At 46.7% G+C, this 20,729-nt stretch overlaps 1 protein-coding gene across 1 annotated transcript in view; it reads left to right on the top strand.

Moving 5' to 3' along the window:
• Positions 1-11,620: 11,620 nt before the first annotated feature.
• The window catches only part of VPS36 (vacuolar protein sorting 36 homolog), a 44,998-nt gene continuing 35,889 nt past the window's right edge, over positions 11,621-20,729 (top strand). Inside the window, exons 1-3 of the mRNA XM_088469089.1 lie at positions 11,621-11,810; positions 20,132-20,200; positions 20,535-20,605. Of these exons, the coding sequence (XP_088325215.1) occupies positions 11,715-11,810; positions 20,132-20,200; positions 20,535-20,605 (236 nt within the window). The 5' untranslated portion in view covers positions 11,621-11,714. The remainder of the gene's footprint in view (positions 11,811-20,131; positions 20,201-20,534; positions 20,606-20,729) is intronic.

Genomic DNA, 20,729 nt, shown 5'->3' with positions numbered 1-20,729 from the left:
ACCCACAGCTTAGCTAGCGACCAGGAGGCCGCACTTTAAAAATTAAGCGGCCGCCCTCATTCAGAGAGAGCGCTCGCTTCTTGCGAGCGCCTCTGAATGAGGGCCTATATCCCATACCACATGTACTTACTTACACACTAGGGTTAATTTTTGTTGGCAGCCAATTAACCTACCAGTATATGTTTGGAGTGTGGTAGGAAACCAACACAAGCAACGGGAGAATATACAAACTCCACACAGGGCCACAGTTAGGGAACTGAGGGCCTGATTCAGACTCGCTCGTGAGCGCTGAGCGCTCGCAAGCGGGTTGACGGTGCCCTAGTGCGCATGCACACGACGGAGGGAGCTCCGTCGTGCGCATGCGCGAGGACCAGATAGCGACAGCCAAGCTGTCGCTCTGGATCTCGCACCAAAGGGGGCGTGCTGTCGATGTTGAGTGACAACACGCCCCCTTTGGTGGGCGTGCCGGGTCGTGGCGGCCAGACGGAGGCGTTCCCATAGGAACGCCTACCGTCTGGGTCCTGCCCCACTGACATCACTATTGATGTCAGTGGGTGTGATTTTGGCTCTGATAGAGCCAAAATCACTCCAGGGCTTGCGGTCACCGAAACCCTACCGCAGAGTCTCGTCGCAAGCCCGATGGTCTTGACCATCGCGACCATCATCATGGACGCTCGCATAAGCTGTGGGTGGTAACCCACAGCTATGCGAGCGTCCAGGAGGACGCTCCAAAAAAAAACAAAAACGCCCTGATTCAGAGCGGGCGCTCATTCAGAGCATCCGGCTCTGAATCAGGCCCTGAGGCCCTGATTCAGAGCCGGACGCTCTGACAGACCGCTCGCTCTGAATCAGGGCCGTCCTTCTGGATTTTTAGAGCGGCCTCCTGGCCGCTCGTATAGCTGTGGGTGACCACCCACAGCTATAGCGAGTGGCCAGGAAGATGGTCGCGATGGTCAAGACCATCGCGACCATCAGGCTTGCGACGAGACCCTTGTGGTAGGGTCTCGTTGCCGCAAGCCCTGGAGTGCTTTTGGCTCAAACACTCCAGGGCTTGCGGCCCTGGCTCCAGCCAAAATTACTCCAGGGCTTGCGGTCACCGAGACCCTACCGCAGGGTCTCGTCGCAAGCCCGATGGTCGCGATGGTCTTGACCATCGCGACCATCTTTTTGGCCGCTCGCATATGCTGTGGGTGGTCACCCACAGCTATGCGAGCGGCCAGGAGGCCGCTCCATTTTTAGGTAGGAGGGCACTGATTCAGAGCGAGCGCTCTGGTCAGAGCGTCCGTCTCTGAATCAGGACCAGAGACTGATGCCCATTCCAGGGCTGCAGTGAGCCCAGACTGGCGGACTATCCAGCTAGGGTAAGGGATGACCAATCGGCTGTCTCGCATCAATGTTTTGAATCAATGCGGAATTGTAAATCTTCCCTAAGATCAATATTATTTTGACACATGCACCATTAGGCTTTAGGTAAAGATTGCACATGCACAATTCAAAGAAGAAAAAGAGAACGATGTATGTAAATGTTTCTTATATGCGCAATTACAATTTATAACTGGATTCCCACACTGCAAATATTACAATTAATTGGTTGATTGATCGTTATTGCAAAGTGATTATTCTATTATACTATGTTGAAGATGATTGTGAATATATTTGTATCACAATATTTTGTTGTTCTAACAATAGAAAAAGAGAAGCCGACACATGCAGAGGAGTGGGAGACGCAGCGGAGCAGGTGAGCATATTGCTACTGCAGCACTAGGATTTTTGAATTTATTTTATGAATACGGGTCTCCAGAATCATTAAGAATAAATAGTAAGTAGAGAATACCAAATTGGCACTTAAATCATAAATACATAAACAGTGGAGCATGGACAGTAACAATGAGCAAAGGGCATGTGTACTTCACAAAACCCATAGGTAATATCCCCCCGAAGTGATAGGAGCTGTATTATGCAGCAGAAGGGGTAAATAGAAGGTTTATCTGTCACCCTTAAAAAAAGAAAGTACCCTACTCACAATTGTGAGGGTAAATTCAAATATATGAAGGTTTCTTTATCTGTTACCGTAGTCTTTATGTATGTTCAAGGGAAGGTAAATTCTGTCACCTTCTTATACATAAATGTTTCAACAAATAGACAAGCAGGTCATTTCCAACATGTAAAGGAACTTTAGCAACACTCCAGAATCAATCCAAAAATCGTGATGCATGAAAATTGATATTTCAAAAAGATTGGAGATTGTTGCCCATCCTTAGTTAGGATTGTCAATGTGTGTGGCCGAGGGAGAGGTGTGGAAAAACACTCTGCAGTTGCCCTTAGCCCCGAGCTCTGGCTTCAGGAAAACTGTCTTTCCGCAGCCGCTGGTGGGCAACCCTGTTAGGATCATCCTTTATTATGGCCGGGCTGGAGAAGGACTCTAGTGCGGAGACACGGGAGTAGAGGGACTGGCAGAGCACTGTGAACCCGGCGTCTGCCTTTGGGCATACCTGACATGGTTGTGTCAGGGAAAGAACAGCATGGCACGAATGCATCTGAGAAGTGAAGCCAGGTCTCCAGACGCAATCCAGTTTGATCTCAGCCAGGTAAGACAAGCGAAGGGAGTTGCAAATGGCATTGGCAGTCTCTTTTCTGGAGGCTGCATGAGTAGAAGGAGCTTTTTTTATCATTCCCTGCGTGTCTGCAGCTCATCCTCTGCTTCCCACTCGATCCAGGCAGCAGTGTAGCACAGAGCCTCACCAGTGTAACCACAGCCCCCACTGCTACTGCCCTACAGCTGGCTGGGGCCTGGCCACTGGGATGTGCTGCCAAGGGCAGGAGGATCATGGATGAGAACTTTGGATTGCAGCTACCATAAGAATTATCAGCAGCATGTCTCCGGGGCTGGGACCAGGCCCAGTTACGGGGGGGACTATGGGTACACCTGTACCGGGATCTGAGGTCCAGAGGGGCCCATATGGGCACAAAGCGGGGCCGCGGACGACAGACTCAGTGCTCCAGCCGCAGCCGCCGGTACCCATATCCACCACTCAGCTCTTTTGTAGTCTGGCCTGAGCAGCGCTGGGCTCGACTTGCTTGTAGCTCAGACATGACCCGGGCCGGACATGACCTTTTCAGGAAACAATGCACATCATCCCCGTCTGTCAGGCACACAGTGGACTGCACTGCGGTGGTGAGGGGGTGGGTGCGGAGGAAGGGGCTGGGGCGGAGAAAAGGGCTGGGGCATCGTTTGAGGAAGGTGAAGGGGTTTGGGGCTGAGGAAGGTGAAGGGGGCTGAGGGCTGGGGAAGGTGAAGGGTGCTGAGGGCTGGGGAAGGTGATGGGACTAAGGGCTGAGGAAGGTGAAGGTGGTTGTGGGCTAAGGAAGGTGATGAGGGGTTGAGGACTGAGGATGGCTGGCTACAGACACATCCCTCCTACCCCTGAGGCATCTACAGAAGTGTGATCAAGACCTGTCTGCATCATCAGTGACAGTGTTGTAAGTCATAGTGTATTTTTACTTTTTTTAAAGGCTGGCATATCTTTCAGTTAACATTACCATTCTTCACATATCACACATGCAGGGGAGTTATGTTTGGGTGCGAGGTCAGGGCTGGTGGTGACTTGGTGGTGGGGCCCCCAGAGACATCAGTGTGCCGGGCCCCGAGATTTCTGTTGCCAGCCCTGGCTGGGGCACCTGTGCTTATTTCCACAGCCTCCATGTGCACCCCTCCCCAGCTGCCTAACATGGCAATGAACAATGGCCCTGATTCAGAGCCGGACGCTCTGACCAGAGCGCTCGCTCTGAATCAGGGCCCACCTCCATAAATATGGAGCGTCCTCCTGGACACTCGTATAGCTGTGGGTCACCACCCACAGCATATACGAGCGTGCAGGATGATGGTCGTGATGGTCTTGACCATCGCCACTGCGAGCCGAAGCCTGCGGTTGAGTTTCTCAACCGCAAGGCAGGAGTGATTTTGGCTCTATCAGAGCCAAAATCACTCCCACTGACATCACTAGTGATGTCAGTGGGGCCGGCTTCTGACGGTAGGCGTTCCCTTGGGAACGCCTCCGTCTGGGAGGCACGCCCCCGGCACGCCCACCAAAGGGGGCGTGCTGTCAATCAACATCGACAGCACGCCCCCTTTGATCAGACACTACGAGCGAAGGAAAGTCCTTTGCTCGTCACGTCTCGCGCATGCGCACGACGGAGCTCCCTCCATCGTGCGCATGCGCAGTGCAGACCATCGACCCACTTGCGAGTGGACAGCCGCTCGCGAGTGGGTCTGAATCAGGCCCAATGTCCTTTTTACACAAAGTACTCTGTATTTCCTTGGCTTCCCGTTGAGCTTCCTTACCGTGGTGCCCTTGTCCGAGAACAGCGCTGACTTCCATGAGAGGTGCTAAGCAACGGGGCACATTGCTATGGGAGCACTTCACGGTAGAGGAGTGGTGGCTGGAGTCCGTCTGCAGGTTCAGCGTGGGGATGGACATCGGAATCCGATGGTTACTAACCATCAATGTTTTTGTTCCAATAGTAGTGTTTTTACCATTTGATGGTGGCGGTCTGATGTTTGCCACCATCGAATGGAAATCATTAGATGGTTTTCCGATGGTTGTTTGTTTTTATTAAATTCCTGATAGCTATGACACCCCTGGCTCCTTCCTGGTTACTGTGTCTGCATCAGGCCATCTTCATGGGTTAATTGGAGGCTGTCTGTCACTGTGTGCCTCAGACATGACTCTGCTTAGTCCCTGACTCCCTCCCCTCTCTAGGCTGATGCTAACCAACAGGGCACATTGCTATCTCTGATTGAATCAGTGGGCCTGATTCGCAAGTGGGTCGATGTTGCCCAAGTGTGCATGTGCACGGCGGAGGTGGCTCCGTCGTGCACATGAGCGAGACCCGAATAACGACGGCCAAGCCGTCGTTATGGGTCTCGCACCAAAGGGGGCGTGCTGTCGATGGTGATTGACAGCATGCCCCCTTTGGTGGGTGTGCCGGGGGCGTGGCTGCCCAGACGGAGGCGTTCCCACTGGAACGCCTACCGTCTGGGGCCGGCCCCACTGACATCACTAGTGATGTCAGTGGGAGTGCTTTTGGCTCTGATAGAGCCAAAAGCACTCCAGGGCTTGTGGCAGACGAGACCCTACCACAAGGGTCTCGTCGCAAGCCCGATGGTCGCGATGGTCTTGACCATCGCGACCATCATTTTGGCCACTCGCTATAGCTGTGGATGGTAACCCACAGCTATGCGAGCGGCCAGGAGGTCGCTCCAAAAAGTAAGAGGGACGGCCCTGATTCAGAACGAGCGCTCTGCCAGAGCATCCGCATCTGAATCAGGCCCAGTGTCAGATACCCTCTTGCTGTTTCAGCACCTTGGCCAGCTCTTATACAGCAGCTTGGGGCAAGATTTTTTTTTCTGTGACTTGCTTCATAAAAATCATGATTGCACCTGCACGGCTCTATATCTATAAACTTTGGAACTGTTTAATTTTTTTTATAATTGTCCTGAAGATGGTGTTTGCACACACCAAAACGCTGACATACAAGATTATACAGATAGGAAAACATAAATCCTGTGTTCTCATTATCCATTGGGACACATTATCCATTAGTGGACACAGGGCCTGATTCAGACCCGGTCGCAAGCGCTGAGCGCTTGCAACCGGGTCGATGGTGGCCCAGAGCGCATGCGCACGACGAAGCTGGCTCCATCGTGCGCATGCACGAGACCAGGATAACGACGGCAATCCGTCGCTCCGGGTCTCGTACCAAAGGGGGCGTGCTGTCGATGTTGAGTGACAGCACGTCCCCTTTGGTGGGCGGGCCGGGGGAGTGGCTGCCCAAACAAAGGCGTTCCCATGTGAACGCTTCCGTTTGGGGACGGCCCCACTGACATCACTCGTGATGTCAGTGGGAGTGATTTCGGCTGTTAGAGACGAAATCTCTTTGGGGCTTGCGGCAACGAGACCCTACCACAAGGGTCTTGTCGCAAGCCCGATGGTCGCGATGGTCTTGACCAGGGCAGGATTATAGGTGGGGTGGACGGGGCGGTCGTCCAGGGGCCCCCACACTGCCACAAACATTCTCCGTGGCCGACTCCCGATCACAGCCAGCAGGCCCAGCAGCATAAAGCACTGCACTGAGCGACAGCGCACAGCATGACAGCAGCAGAGGATGGAAGCCCCGCCCCCACACCAACAGAATACCGCGATTCGCGGGTGTATTGAAAGGGGGCGGGGCCTATTGCCGTGAAGGCCCTGCCCCCATTAGAAGCCTACCCTGCTGCTTGTTGCTGTAAATAGAGGAGGTAGGAAAATATGTACAGTATGTTCTTCACCCTCCCCCCTTCTCTTTCTAACTTGCTCATGACTTCTCTCTCTAGCTTCCTCCCTATCTATCTATCTATCTATCTATCTATCTATCTATCTATCTATCTATCCATCTATCTCATATCTATCTATCTCATCTATTTCTCTATCTCATATCTATCTATCTATCCATCTATCTAATATCTATCTACCGTATATATACTCGAGTATAAGTCGACCCGAATATAAGCCGAGGTACCTACTTTTACCACAAAAAACTGGGAAAACTTATTGACTCGAGTATAAGCCTAGGGTGGGAAATGCAGCAGTTGGTAGTGCCCCCAGTAGTAATTCCCCCGTGGTCGTGCCCCCAGTAGTAATCCCCCCTGGTAGTGTCCCCAGTGGTAATCCCCCTTTCAGTGCCCCCAGTAGTAATCCCCCCCTGGTAGTGCCCCCAGTGGTAATCCCCCCTTTCAGTGCCCCCAGTAGTAATCCCCCCCTGGTAGTGCCCCCAGTGGTAATCCCCCCTTTCAGTGCCCCCAGTAGTAATCCCCCCCTGGTAGTGCCCCCAGTGGTAATCCCCCCCTTTTAGTGCCCCCAGTAGTAATCCCCCCCTGGTAGTTCCCCTAGTGGTAATCCCCCCTTTTAGTGCCCCCTGTAGTAATCGCCCCCTGGTAGTGCCCTCTGTAGTAATCGCCCCCTGGCAGTGCCCCCAATAGTCCCCCCCCCAGTAGAGAGAGACGTAGTAAGAATTAAAAAAAAAATCACTTACCTGAAACCCCCGCTCCTGGTCCCGCCGCTATCCGCTCCTCTGGCCGCTTTGCATGGGAGGGACGTCATTACTCATGACGTCTCTCCCATTACCCACTGCGGGAGCCGGAAGATGGCTCCCGCAGTGGGAGCAGCAGCAGCCGCTGAGAGTCTGACAGAGAGTCTGACAGACTCTCAGGGGCTGCTGATTACAACAAACACACAGCTGCCGGCTCCGGCGGCTGTGTGTTTGTGCTGTGTAGCACTGACCGAACTCCGTCCGGTCAGCGCTACACACTTCACTCGAGTATAAGCCGAGGGGGTACTTTTTCAGCACAAAAAATGTGCTGAAAAACTCGGCATATACTCAAGTATATACGGTATCTCATATCTATCTATCTATCTATCTATCTATATATCTATCTATCTCATATCTATCTATCTCATATCTAGCTATCCATCTATCTCATCTATTTCTCTATCGCATATCTATCTATCTATCTAGCTATCTATCTATCTCATATCTCTCTCTCTCTATCTATCTATCTCATATCTAGCTATCAATCTATCTCATCTATTTCTCTATCTCATATCTATCTATCTATCTATCTATCTAATATCTATCTATCTCATATCTAGCTATCCATCTATCTATCTCATCTATCTATCTATCTATCTATCTATCTATCTATCTATCTATCTATCTATCTATTTATCCAGTGCCAGATTAAGGTCCTGGGCCTGGAGCTGAAATTTATGAAGGGCCTATTGTGTGCTGTTGCAGGGGGTGCGACTACTGATATGGGGGTGTGGTCTGTGCCGTGATGTGTGGCTAGCATCATGGAGCATAGCTACCCACATATATTCGGTATGCAATCGGAAAGCCGGCTGACATTATACCGACAACCGGCTGACATTATACCGACAGCCGGCTTCCCGACTGTCATATCCCGGCGAGGGTGAAATGACCGGCGTCTAGATGTAGATTATCAGTGATGGACGGATAATGCAGGAGAGGGACCGTAAGAACGTTGGACGCTGTGACATGCCTTAATACAGCTTTATCTATTTGCTAAGTCTTGGAGTGCCGCCAATCATTATATGGAGTATATATATATATATATATATATATATAGTCAGGTACATAAATATTGGGACATTGACAGAATTTTCATATTTTGGCCTCTATTCACCACCCCAATGGCTTTGAAATTAAACAAACAAGATGTGCTTTAACTGCAGACTTTCAGATTTAATTTGAGGGTAATTACATCCAAATCAGGTGAACGGTGTAGGAATTACAACGGTTCTAAGAGAACCAGTTCCACTGGCAGCCATACATTCCCACGCCATGACACTAACACCACCATGCTTCACTGATGAGGTGGTATGTTTTGGATCATGAGCAGTTCCTTTCCTTCTCCATACTCTTCTCTTCCCATCACTCTGGTACAAGTTGATCTTTGTCTCATCTGTCCATAGGATGTTGTTCCAGAACTGTAATGGCTTTTTTAGATGTTGTTTGGCAAACTCTAATCTGGTCTTCCTGTTTTTGTGGCTCACCAATGGTTTGCATCTTCTGGTGAACCCTCTATATTCACTCTTGTGAAGTCTTCTCTTGATTGCTGACTTTGACACATATACATCTAACTCCTGGAGAATGTTCTTGATTTGGCTAACTGTTGTGAAGGGGTTTTTCTTCACCAGGGAAATAATTCTTTTGTCATCCACCACAGTTGTTTCCGTGGTCTTCCGGGTCTTTTGGTGTTGCTGAGCTCTCCGGTGCGTTCTTTCTTTTTAAGAATGTTCCAAACAGTTGATTTGGCCACACCTAATGTTTTTGCTATCTCTCTGATGGGTTTGTTTTGATTTTTCAGCCTAATGATGGCTTGCTTCACTGATAGTGACAGCTCTTTGGATCTCATATTGAGAGTTGACAGCAACTGATTCCAAATGCAAATGTCACACCTAGAATCAACTCCAGACCTTTTACCTGCTTAATTGATAATGAAATAACAAGGGAATAGCCCACACCTGTCCATGAAATAGCTTTTGAGTTGATAGTCCCATTACTTTTGGCCCCTTAAAAAGTGGGAGGCACATATTGAAACTGTTGTAATTCCTACACCGTTCACCCGATTTGGATGTAATTACCCTCAAATTAAATCTGAAAGTCTGCAGTTAAAGCACATCTTGTTTGTTTCATTTCAAAACCATTGTGGTGGTGAATAGAGGCCAAAATCTGAAAATTCTGTCAATGTCCTAATATTTATGGACCTGACTGTATATATAGATAGATATATAGATAGATATATAGATAGATATATCGGTTGATCTGCGTACCATTGGCCGGCCGCGGTGACCCATGGAGTCCCGCAGCCGGCCGTCGCAGTTTAGAGGAAGAGGCCAGAAAATCTCCGTCACCCGACGGAGATCCTGGCTTCTTCCCTCCTCCGCAACGGCGGCGACATGGCCAAACGGTAGCAGACTGTCAATCACTGACAGTCTGCTGCCATTGTGCAAGCGAGTTAGCAGGACCCATTCTGCACACTTTCAGAATGGGTCCTGCGTCTGCACAGATTCCCACATATCGGGAATCTGCGTTCAGCAGTTCACTAGCGTGCACTACTGAATGAGACCCATAGTTTGTATACATGCTCTTTATTTTTAGATATTTAGAATATATACACATTATATATATTCATTTATAAACATATTTTAAAAAAAAAATGAATATTAAGTATAGATATGCATGCATATAAATATACATATGTACTATTTATATACTACATATATATAGCTATATATACACATTATATATATATATATATATATATATACACACAAAGTGTGTATGCAGTCACAGTATATAAGCACATTGTATATATATATACATATATATATATATCATATATATTATTCCTGTAATATATATTCTCTCTCCCCCCCAATCAGGCTGCAATATACCACTATACAGCAGCAGCCTGGCCAGCTGCACTGACAAGTACCTGCTCACCCTGGGGGTACTCACTCATCAGACACCATTCTGCTGCAGGCCCCCTCCAGGGAGCTGATGTGTCTATGCTGAAGTGCTGGTGGACATAGTCGCTGGGCTGCTTGAGGGTGCTGCTGTGCGGTGGTGGCGGTGAGCGGCACTTGTGACGTCACACGCAGTGACGTGGAGGCGGCGCTGCTGCCAAATCACTGTGTGTTAGCGGCGCGTGGAGGGCTAGTGAAGCCCAGCCCTCCATTGCGCTGCCCTCCTGTTGAAGAAGTTTATGCTGCTGGCGGCTCTTTATAATCCACCGGCGCCGCAGCCGGGCAGGAGACGGGGAAGGGGGCGGGCCCTCAGACTGGATGGGATGGCCACTGGCAGGTTGCTGTAGAAGGGAAAGAACCCTATCTATACAGCAGCACACACACTTCAGATGTCTGTGGGCCTATTCTTATGGTGGGCCTGGAGCTGAAGCTCCGTCAGCCCCATTATTAATCCGGCCCTGTATCTATCTCATATCTCTAGCTATCTGTCTCTCTATCTATCTCGATCTCTATCTCACTGGAATGCTTCGTCCTAATGGGTAACGCCATATTCAGGTGGCGTTACCCCATAAAAGCTTATGGGGTTTTTATCAGGACGCTCCCCCTTGGGAGGGATCCGATAGCATCCCTTCCATCACTCCCTACGGCCTTCTGCACATGTGCAGAAGGATGCCAGAAGGACTTCTGGGTGTTAAATCCAGAAGTTCCTCTGTCCGGAGCAATCGCAAAAAGACAGCTCCTATCGGAAGAACTGTCATTTGCAATATTCTAGGTACATATAGCGGTAATCAACTGCGGTATGTACCCGAAGACAGCTTAATATACCTATATCTCACTCCCTTCCCTCTCTCTGTCTGCCTTCCCCCCTCTCTTTAAGCCCCCCACTCAAAATCCTGCATTTGCTCCTATCAGTGTACTAGATCATGTAAGTTATGCTGCTGGGAGTCGGTTCCCAGCAGTGTTGCGGACATGAAGTAGTATACTGCGATCTTTGCTGGTCAGTGGATAATCCGGAGACAAGGGGCATAGTAGTCGTTGTGTGGGGCTGTAGCAATTTTATCGATGGGGATCCCACAAGCCTTAATCCGGCCCTGCTCTTGACCATCGCGACATCTTCCTGGCCACAGCTATGCGAGCGGCCAGGAGGCCGTTCTAAAAAAAAAATAAGACCGGCCCTGTTTCAGAGCGAGCGCTCTGTCAGAGCGTCCGGCTCTGAATCAGGGCCACAATCTACAAAATAGCCCCTCTCTTACCTACATTACAGTGACTGCACTCCTTTAACAAGCGATCCCCTGTACATAAATCTGTTTCCCCCTTAAGCCTCAGTTCTACACAAGTTTTAACTGAAGATTCAATGGTCACATGGTGGCCACAGATATGAGCGCGTATGTTAATATCTGTCTCCACTGCAGGAGCCACTTTGCCGGATATCGCCCTGTATGTTTCAAGGTATCAGTGGTCTTCAAGAAAATGGCCGCCGCAGTATAAGCGTTTATCCTATAACGAGGGACAAGTAGTAACCTAACCCTCAAGTTCGTCCAGCTCACTTTATTGAAGTGACAAGCACGTCACGGAGGAGAAAGTGGTTCCTGGTTGTGCTGTTACTGCTGGATACTGTGACTGAAGATGGACCGGTTCTCCTGGTGCACAGGGCTGCTGGACATTGATGAGACCCTAGTGATCCAGCAGCGGGGAGTGCGCCTGTCAGACGGGGAGGAAAAGGTTGGAAGACATGACTGTGAAGCTGTATGATTGTGCTCTAGTATACAGTCAGTGTGGTGACATTATCTCTGTGCCCCTTGTGATCTTATTACACTTATTTATGTGTTGCACAGTGATGATGAGCTACAGTAACACAGCTCTGTATATCATTTACAAATACTGCTCTATTAGGGGGTAGTCATATTACTGCACATCCACAGTTGTACATTTTATTTTTTTCCCTTTTTTAGAGTTTTTCACATGGCCATAGATAATCAATATAATTAGATTGCAAGTTGTTCCAAAAGCATTTTGTATTTATCTTAAATATATTTGTTAGCGTTCCCTTAGCCTGACATCATTTGTCCATATGTATTTTTTACCACTACAAGCCATTGTCCTCTGCTATCAGCTGTTTTACATTCAGAGAGGGTTGGCTGCCGTGCATAGTTATTGGAAGTAGCATTTGTGGGGCCATATTTCCGTAGTGGCGGCTTTAACAGGCCGCCGTTTCTCAGCGAGTTGGAGCTGAAAATTTAAAGCGGTACTAACATTCATTGTATAGCACACTGGGGCTTATCACCAAATGTTAGTGCCACTTTAAATTTTCGTGTCCAACCCGCCAAGAAGAGACAGCTTACAAAAGCAGCCGCTTCGTAAATATAGCCCATAGAGCGTATTCGCTCTTATATGACAGTAACGTAGAAATTGCATTGCTGCTGAGTGCTGTCCCTAGGTTTGAAATACACCGGTAAATAGGGGGTTATGTGCGCTTTAGGACCTATACGGTGCTACTGCAAGACAGTTTTGTTTGTGTTGGAAGAAATGTCTCACTTATTAACACTACACAGTGTAACTGCTATTAAGCCAAAGAGACACCTATTGGTGGCAATAAGGGATTGTATCCATATAGAAGTTTTCTTTGGACTCTGAGCAGGGACAGTGCTTCCTTGCTAGTGCTCTTGGCCCAACTTCAACAAAGGTTAAGGTGGGGTGTTTACCTTGTAAATAAGAACTCAGGGGCTGATTCTGCAGTGCACGCTAGCTCAATGCTGAACGCAGATTCCCAATTATCTGCGGTGCACAGGATCCATTCTGCGAGTGTGCAGAATGGGTCCTGCGTAATCGCACGTAGCCCCTTCTGTGCCTCTGCCTAATTGACAGGCAGAGGCATCTAAGGGGCGGGGCGGCCGGCGTGTCCTTCCCGTTTTCCGGGAGTGGCAAGTTCAGGGACTGCGTTGACTGACACAGTTTCCTGGCCTCACAAGCCGTACAGCCTGAATAAGCTGAGACTTACTCAGCTGGCCGGCGGCCCGGCGCCGTCCACCATCGCGACCACCGATGGTCGCGATGGTGATCCCAGCCTGCAACATCGGTCTGATGCTGAATCACCCCCTTGGTGAGGTTTCCTCTTTAGAAGGGCCACCACCTCAGCATTGTGCCTAATGTGAGAGAGAAATGACAGGAAGAAGAACTCTACTGAGGGACTTTCTCATACACACCTAGGTGATGTGTGTGTTGTTTAATGTTTTTACCATTAAAGGGTTACAATCAGAGCGGTCCACAGTATGCGTCCATAGTTACTAAGGGTGGGGACACATTAGAAAGCTATCGGCACGAATTGCCGTATCGAAACAATAAATTGTGCATTGTCTAAGGTGTATGCACTATTGCGCGCTACCGCGGACGACATACCAGATCGTTTGATTGACCGTGCTGCACGGTCAATCAAACGATATCGTAGTACTCGGAGCCGTGCATATTTATGAAGAACGGAGCAACATATCTTTCTGTCGTTCATTAAATCGTCTAGTGTGTACCGGCAATCTGTGATGGATCGGGGCTTAGGGAAATCGCCCTATCCATCGTCACGATTGCCGGTTGTTCTAATGCAGGGGTTCCCAAACACAGTCCTCAAGGCACACTAACAGTCCAGGTTTTGAGGATAGCCATACTGGAGCACAGGTGACTTAATTAGTACCTCAGTTATTTTGATTTAACCATCTGTGCTCAAGCTTGGATATCACCAAAACCAGGACTGTTAGTGTGCCTTGAGGACCGAGGTTGGGAATCACTGTTCTAATGTGTACCCACCCTAAGGAGTATCAGTACTTAAGGGATAAGCCCACCTCTATGCACTCTGTAATCTAGCATTTCCCATTCCTGAGTCTTTCCATCCAGTCTTTAATGTCAGACTCTGTGACATCTGAAGGATGGTTTAACTAATACAAAAAAAACTAATGTGCTGTAATACCAATTGGTGTTTTTTTTTAAAAGGCACCATCGAAACTTGCACCAGGGCTAGGGCAGGTGCAGTTTCTATGTCCGAGTATGGCCTCCTATGTAAGTGGTTGAACATAACCACCGACACGACCATAAGACGGACCATCTCCGTGTGTGTAGTAAGCTACTGCTCAATACATTGTTTTATACACTTCTCCGCATGTGTGTTTGAAATTGCAACTGCGACTCTTGTAGGGATTCTGAGTGCTAGAGACATTCTGCAAGATAGTGTATTTAACCAACAATTGGAGATAGCATAGGAGTTATATTTGCAATACATTCTCACATTTGCCTTAATGTTTTATAGACTTCATTGCATTTAAAGTACATATCTCAGTAGGGTGGAAAACATTACCCTGCCCACTGCTCCCCTCACTGGTAGTACCCAGTTTCGTTTTAGGGTTTAATTAACCATTCCCTGTGTGTATACAGGGTCATTTTTTAAATAATCTCTATGCAAATGGTGAAAGAATACAAAACCCAAAGGGTACGACAATTGAATAGCGCCTGGAGGGAGCTCCTGGAGCTATTCAATTCACCGCGATGTTTACTTTGTCGGGAAGTAATTAAGTCGGAGAATGCTGATTTGAATCACCCCCAAAGAAAGCAGAGTCTGTGTTGAGATAAAATTTAAAAAGGAAAATGTACTTTATATACATAGAGGGTGTTTTTTTTTCTTTAAGTCAATGAAGACTATAATTAATAATTCCTGTATGTTTCTTTTTCTTGTTAAATATATTTTAATGAGAGGTCATAAATATTACAGTACATTTGGGTATCCATGTATAACAACTTTTACAGTAAACATTGGTATCCAATATATATTAGGCAATAATTAGCTTCCTATAACAATATCTAATGATAATATATTAACAACATTAGTATCCAAATAGCTTGTGCAGCAGTGATTAACACCAGTAAAACTTATAACAATTTGGGGTCTATTTATTAAAATCTATAGGAATATATTGAGTTGCAAAGATAAATCATGAATTCTTGTTATACCAAGAGATACCAAGAGATACCTTGGAGACACAACTATTTGGGATAATGTGTATATAGGACAGCCATGTACCAAAAACAAAATCAGCAAGACTTTCCTTATTCAGGTCCTGATTCAGGTTGGATCACAATGCTGCATTCACACGCTGCCAGCCGATGTTTGCAATCTGCACATGTGTATAAGACGGGATATCGGGAGTGTGATCGCAGCCAGTATGCAGACCCACCACTCATTTATTGACAGGAAGTGGCGTTTGTGGGTGGTGATGGGGGGGTGGTCGTGCGAACGCAGGCGTGTCAGTGCGTTCAAACGCCGTTATGCATGGGCGTGCATAAATTATTCACAGTGCACCCATACGCAGCCTCAGTACTCACTGCGTGCAGGAGGTTTAGCAACTTCTGCGGCAGGGTCATATCAACCACAAGTGTGCGTGCAGCTCCGATGTTACCGATGACTTTGCATACTTGCACATTAGTACGGATGTGAGAAGTGTGTAAGGGTGCGGCATTATGTAGTGCTGAGCGCCTGCGTCTTGTGCTGCGACGGCAATGCGAATGTATTCATTAGCATATTTTCGCAGCGGCGTGCGTGTGAACACAGCATTGCGATCCTATCTGAATCAGGCCCTCAGTTCAATCCACCATAAAAAGAAATGAAGTTCTGGGGAGTAACCGCACAAAGGGGGGTATTTATGAAAGCATGGAGAGATATAAAATTGTGAAAGTTAAAGTACCCACCAGTCAGCTCCTGTATTTTTTCAAACACAGCCTGTAAAGTGACAGGAGCTGATTGGTTGGTACCTTATCTCCATCCACTTTATCTCTCTCTAAGGCTTAGTGAGTAGACCCCAAAATTTGGATGTTCTGGAACTATCCAATGGGATAATAATGTTTATTTTTGTGGCTGCTGATACCTTAGTAAGGAGTAATCGGTTACTTTTAGGGAATCCCAAAGAATTTATATTTGGATAAATATTTCAAAAGGCCCAAACCTTAGATATTTCAAAAGGAATCTGTAAGGTAGTATTTATATAGTGTTGAAGGCCTTCCCACAATGTCTGTACCTGCGGGCATTCCCATAGACAGTGTGACATGTCTGCTCCTGGGGCATCGTATTTGTAACAATTGGGGGTGGGAGCCTCTCCAATAATAGTAACTTGGGAGTATAATCACATCTATGCAGTATCTTAAGATGCATTTCTGCATATGAGGTGGAGAATAATTGTTTAGTCATCATGAGGTTCCAGTATTCTCCATGGAAAGGTTTGGAAAATCAACCCACTACTTGGTTAATCCTTTCTTACAAATTTCCAAATTAATAAGGATACGAGAGTGAGAATATATATATATAAGAAGTAGACAAAGGTCCCTGTGGTCTTCTACACCACATCCCAGCCAAACCCCAACTTAAATCATTATCATTATGACCTTGTACACCCATGGCCAACAGTTTTGAGAATGACCCAAGTATTGGTATTCACAAAGTCTGCTGCTTCAGTTTTTATGATGGCAACTTGCATACACTCCAGAATGTCATGAAGAGCGATCAGATGAATTGCAATTAATTGCAATGCCCCAACATTTCAACTGCATTTCAGCCCTGCCACAAAAGGATCAGTTGACATCATGTCAGTTATTCTCTCGTTAACACAGGTAAGAGTGTTGACGAGGACAAGGCTGGAGATCACTCTGTCATGCTGATTGAGGGCCTGATTCAGAGGTGGAAGCTAATGCGTACGCAGCCGCGCATTCCCACGCACACAGCTGTGAAAATAAGCTAATGTTTGCAAAGATCACCCGAGCATAAAGACGCCCCCTGTTGCCTTCGTACTTGCATGCACGCATTAATATCGGTAACATCGAAAGACATCAGCGTCCTTTTTACCCTTGCGGTAGGTCTGACCTGCCGCAGCCTAGGGAGCTCTTCTGCCACGCAGAACTGCGTATGCACTTGCAGTGGCTAATTTATGCACGCCCATGAAACGGCATTCAAATGCCCAGGCACGCCTGCGTTTCCTTAACCACGCCCAATGAACACCCCCAAATGGTCACTTCCTGGCAATCATTCTGCAATGGGCCTCCGTGGTCTGCGGGCTCGCACGGCGATCGCTGCGGGATCGCACAGCTGCCCACGCGCACTGTGATACATGCGCAATGGCAAAATAATCGCTCAGTCTGTGTGCGAATTGCAATAGCTTCCACCTCTGAATCAGGCCCTGAGTTAGAATAACAGACTGGAAGCTTTAAAAGTAGGGTGGTGCTTGACATAATTGTTCTTCCTCTGTTAGCCATGGTTAACTGCAAGGAAACACTTGCAGTCATCATTGCTTTGCACAAAAAGGGCTTCACAGGCAAGGATATTGCTGCTAGTAAGATTGCACCTAACTCAACCATTTATCAGATCATCAAGAACTTCCAAGGAGAGAGGTTCAATAGTTGTGAAGAAGGCTTCAGGGCACCCAAGAACATCCAACAAGTACCAGGACTGTCTCTTAAAGTTGATTCAGCTGTGGGATCGGGGCACCACCAGTGCAGAGCTTGATCAGGAATGACAGCAGGCAAGCGTGAGTGCATCTGCACACACAGTGAGGTAAAGACTTTTGGATGATGGCCTGGTGTCCAGAAGGGCAGCAAAGAAGCCACTTCTCTCCAGGAAAAACATCAGGGACAGACTGATATTCTGCAAAAGGTACAGGGATTGGACTGCTCAGTACTGGGGTAAAGTTATTTTCTCTGATGAATCTTCCTTCAGATTGTTTGGGACATCTGTAAAACGCTTGTCCAGAGAAGGAAAGGTGAGAGCTACCATCATGCCAACAGTAAAGCATCCTGAGACCATTCATGTGTGGGATTGCTTCTCAGCCAAGGGAGTGGGCTCACTCACAATTTTGCCTAAGAACACAGCTATGAATAAAGAATGGTACCAAAACATCCTCCAAGAGCAACTTCTCCCAACCATCCAATAACAGTTTGGTGAACAACAATGCCTTTTCCAGCATGATGGAGCACCTTGCCATAAGGCAAAAGTGATAACTAAGTGGCTCGAGGAACAAAACATCGAAATTTTGGGTCCATGGCCAGGAACCTCCCCAGACTGCAATCCCATTGAGAACTTGTGGTCAATCCTCAAGAGGCGGATGTACAAACAAAAACCCACAAATTCTGACACACTCCAAGCATTGATTAGGCAAGAATGGGCGGCCATCAGTCAGTATGTGGCCCAGAAGTTGATTGACAGCATGCCAGGGCAAATTGCAGAGGTCTTGAAAAAGAAGGGTCAACACTGCAAATATTGACTCTGCACAAACTTAATGTAATTGTCAATAAAAGCCTCTGACACTTATGAAATTCTTGTAATGTTACTTCAGTATACCATAGTAACACCTGACAAATAGGCAGCAAACTTTGTGAAAACCAATACTTGTGTCATTCTCAAAACTTTTGGCCATGGCTGTAGTATGTATTGAATATAACTCAATGGGATAGAGCGATCAATAAATTGGTGTATCACATTTGTAAAAATAAAAACATGAACTACCCGGTATAAAAGGGTTACCCCACAGTGGAAAAAAAGGTGGTAGATTATTAGACCATTTGGGCTGAGACCTGATCACACACAATGCCAAGCATGTAGTTATATGTTGTCTTAACTGCTAAAAGAAGGAACAGTGGATGTTTATGCAGCAGGGAGATAAGATTTTGGGTTGGAAAAAGGCCAGCTCCCCAAAGTATACGGTGTATGTATTAGAGGGGCTGATTCAGGATTTCACGTATGTGCAATGCTGAACGCAGATTCCCGTTTATCGGAACACTGCATAATTTTTCAGCATGTTATATCAGAATAATACCACTAGGTATCAGTATTGGTTAGTACCAGTATGTTTTTATATTCATTGTGATAGCATAGTTCTGTTCCTTTGCTGTTATTTTAGCACCACACCAGTATGCGATTTCCTCTTTGATCATTTTGGGCTCTATTTACTACAATCCGCAGTTAGAATGCAGATTGTAATGTGATATTTCCGACTGAATTCGCATTGGGAATTCAGGCAATATCACAGGGATTTATTAAAAATCCCTTGCAGGGACAGAACTTGCTATAAAGCTCCGTCCCTGCGAATCCCCTCCGCAGCCTTATCACTGTATTTTTCAGAAAAAATACAGTGGCAAGTTTACACACATGCGCCGACCAACTGCCGCTACCACCTCCCCCTCCTGTGACACCCCCCCCCCTTCTGCTGCTTGCACCCGCGACCCCCACTTACTTTTACTTACCTCCGGTCGGGTAATTGCTGCTCTGGTGATGTCCTCCCTACAGGGCTACGGTCAGCCGGTCTCCCATCCTGCACTGTGACCCGGTCAGCTGTTTAATGCAGCAGCTGACCATGGTCACAGTGCAGGAGCAGGGAGACCAGCTGACCAGAGGGAGGACATCACCGGAGTACCGATAACCGGACCTAGACTCAGGTAAGTTTTTTTAAAATATTTTTTTACTATTTTTTTTTTTTTTTGCAGTGATCAGGTTGTTGTCTGTTTAGACCACACAGCTGATCACAGGGGCCGGCTCCGGGCTCTGCTCTGTCTGTTAGACCAGGAGTCCGGTAACCGGGGGACATCCTGGATATCGCCACCTTCAAGTGGTGTTATTATCACAGGGATTCCCCCGGTATTTTTTTCACAATTTATTTTTAGTAAATCAGATCGCATTTCCCATTACAATTGTGGGAAATGCGATCTGTTTACTAAAAATATGTGATAATTAGGGCTTGGAGTAGAATTTAATTTAGGTGAAACTAAAATAATGTGAAAAGGGTGTGAAAACACCCTTTTTCACTTTATTTTAGTAAAAATAATGTCAATAAATAGAGCCCTGAGTGTTTAATTTTGTTTTGCTTAAATGTATGTTTTATCTTCAGATCACAGGAGTAGTTAAGATAGTAAGGATTACAAACTAATTGTAGATTAATAAATCATTAATGTGATTATATATCAAGTGCAGATAAACATGAGGCATTTCCCAGTATGAACTCTATTAATTATTTTATATTTCTCATTAGAGCAAATTTGATACTGGGAGTTTACTCCTGACAACTCATAGACTTATATGGAGGGACCAGAAAAATCACGTAAGTACTTATATTGTGAATTCTCATTTATACCTACTTATACAGAAAGTAAGCTGAGTGGTTTATTTGGCAGTTTGGGGAGCACTAATGTAAGTTGGCCAGGACGAAGAACTTGAATTTGGTATTGCAAAGTGTAGTGTAAATGCTGGAGCTATATAAGTAATTTTTAATAAATACTGTACAAATAAAAGATGTTTATTGCCGGTGGGCTCTTTACCAGCGGTTACTGAGGATGTTTGATGTTGATCATTGTTATTACTGATTTTCTTAATTTCACAGTAATATTCCCTTATTTGTATTTTAACTTGTGATTCTTTCTTTACCTGCTTTGTAGGATTTTTGTGTTGCAATTCCTCTCTCTCAGGTAGTTTTCTCAGAAGAACAAGCAGGGGGCATTGGAAAAAGGTGAATATCTCATAAATTAATTTTAGTTTCACACCCCTGCGAAAGTTCAGAATTTGTGTTACTAGTGTATGGCAATGCCTGGGTTCATCAATAAGTGGCATTGATTGTGCCAATTCATATGGGT

This window comes from Taudactylus pleione, unplaced genomic scaffold (assembly GCF_031769625.1).
Source record: "Taudactylus pleione unplaced genomic scaffold, aTauple2 ptg000089l, whole genome shotgun sequence".
Classification (NCBI taxonomy): Eukaryota; Metazoa; Chordata; class Amphibia; order Anura; family Myobatrachidae; genus Taudactylus; species Taudactylus pleione.
Note: the sequence above shows the minus strand (reverse complement) of the source record. Positions and strands in the feature narration are given on the sequence as shown.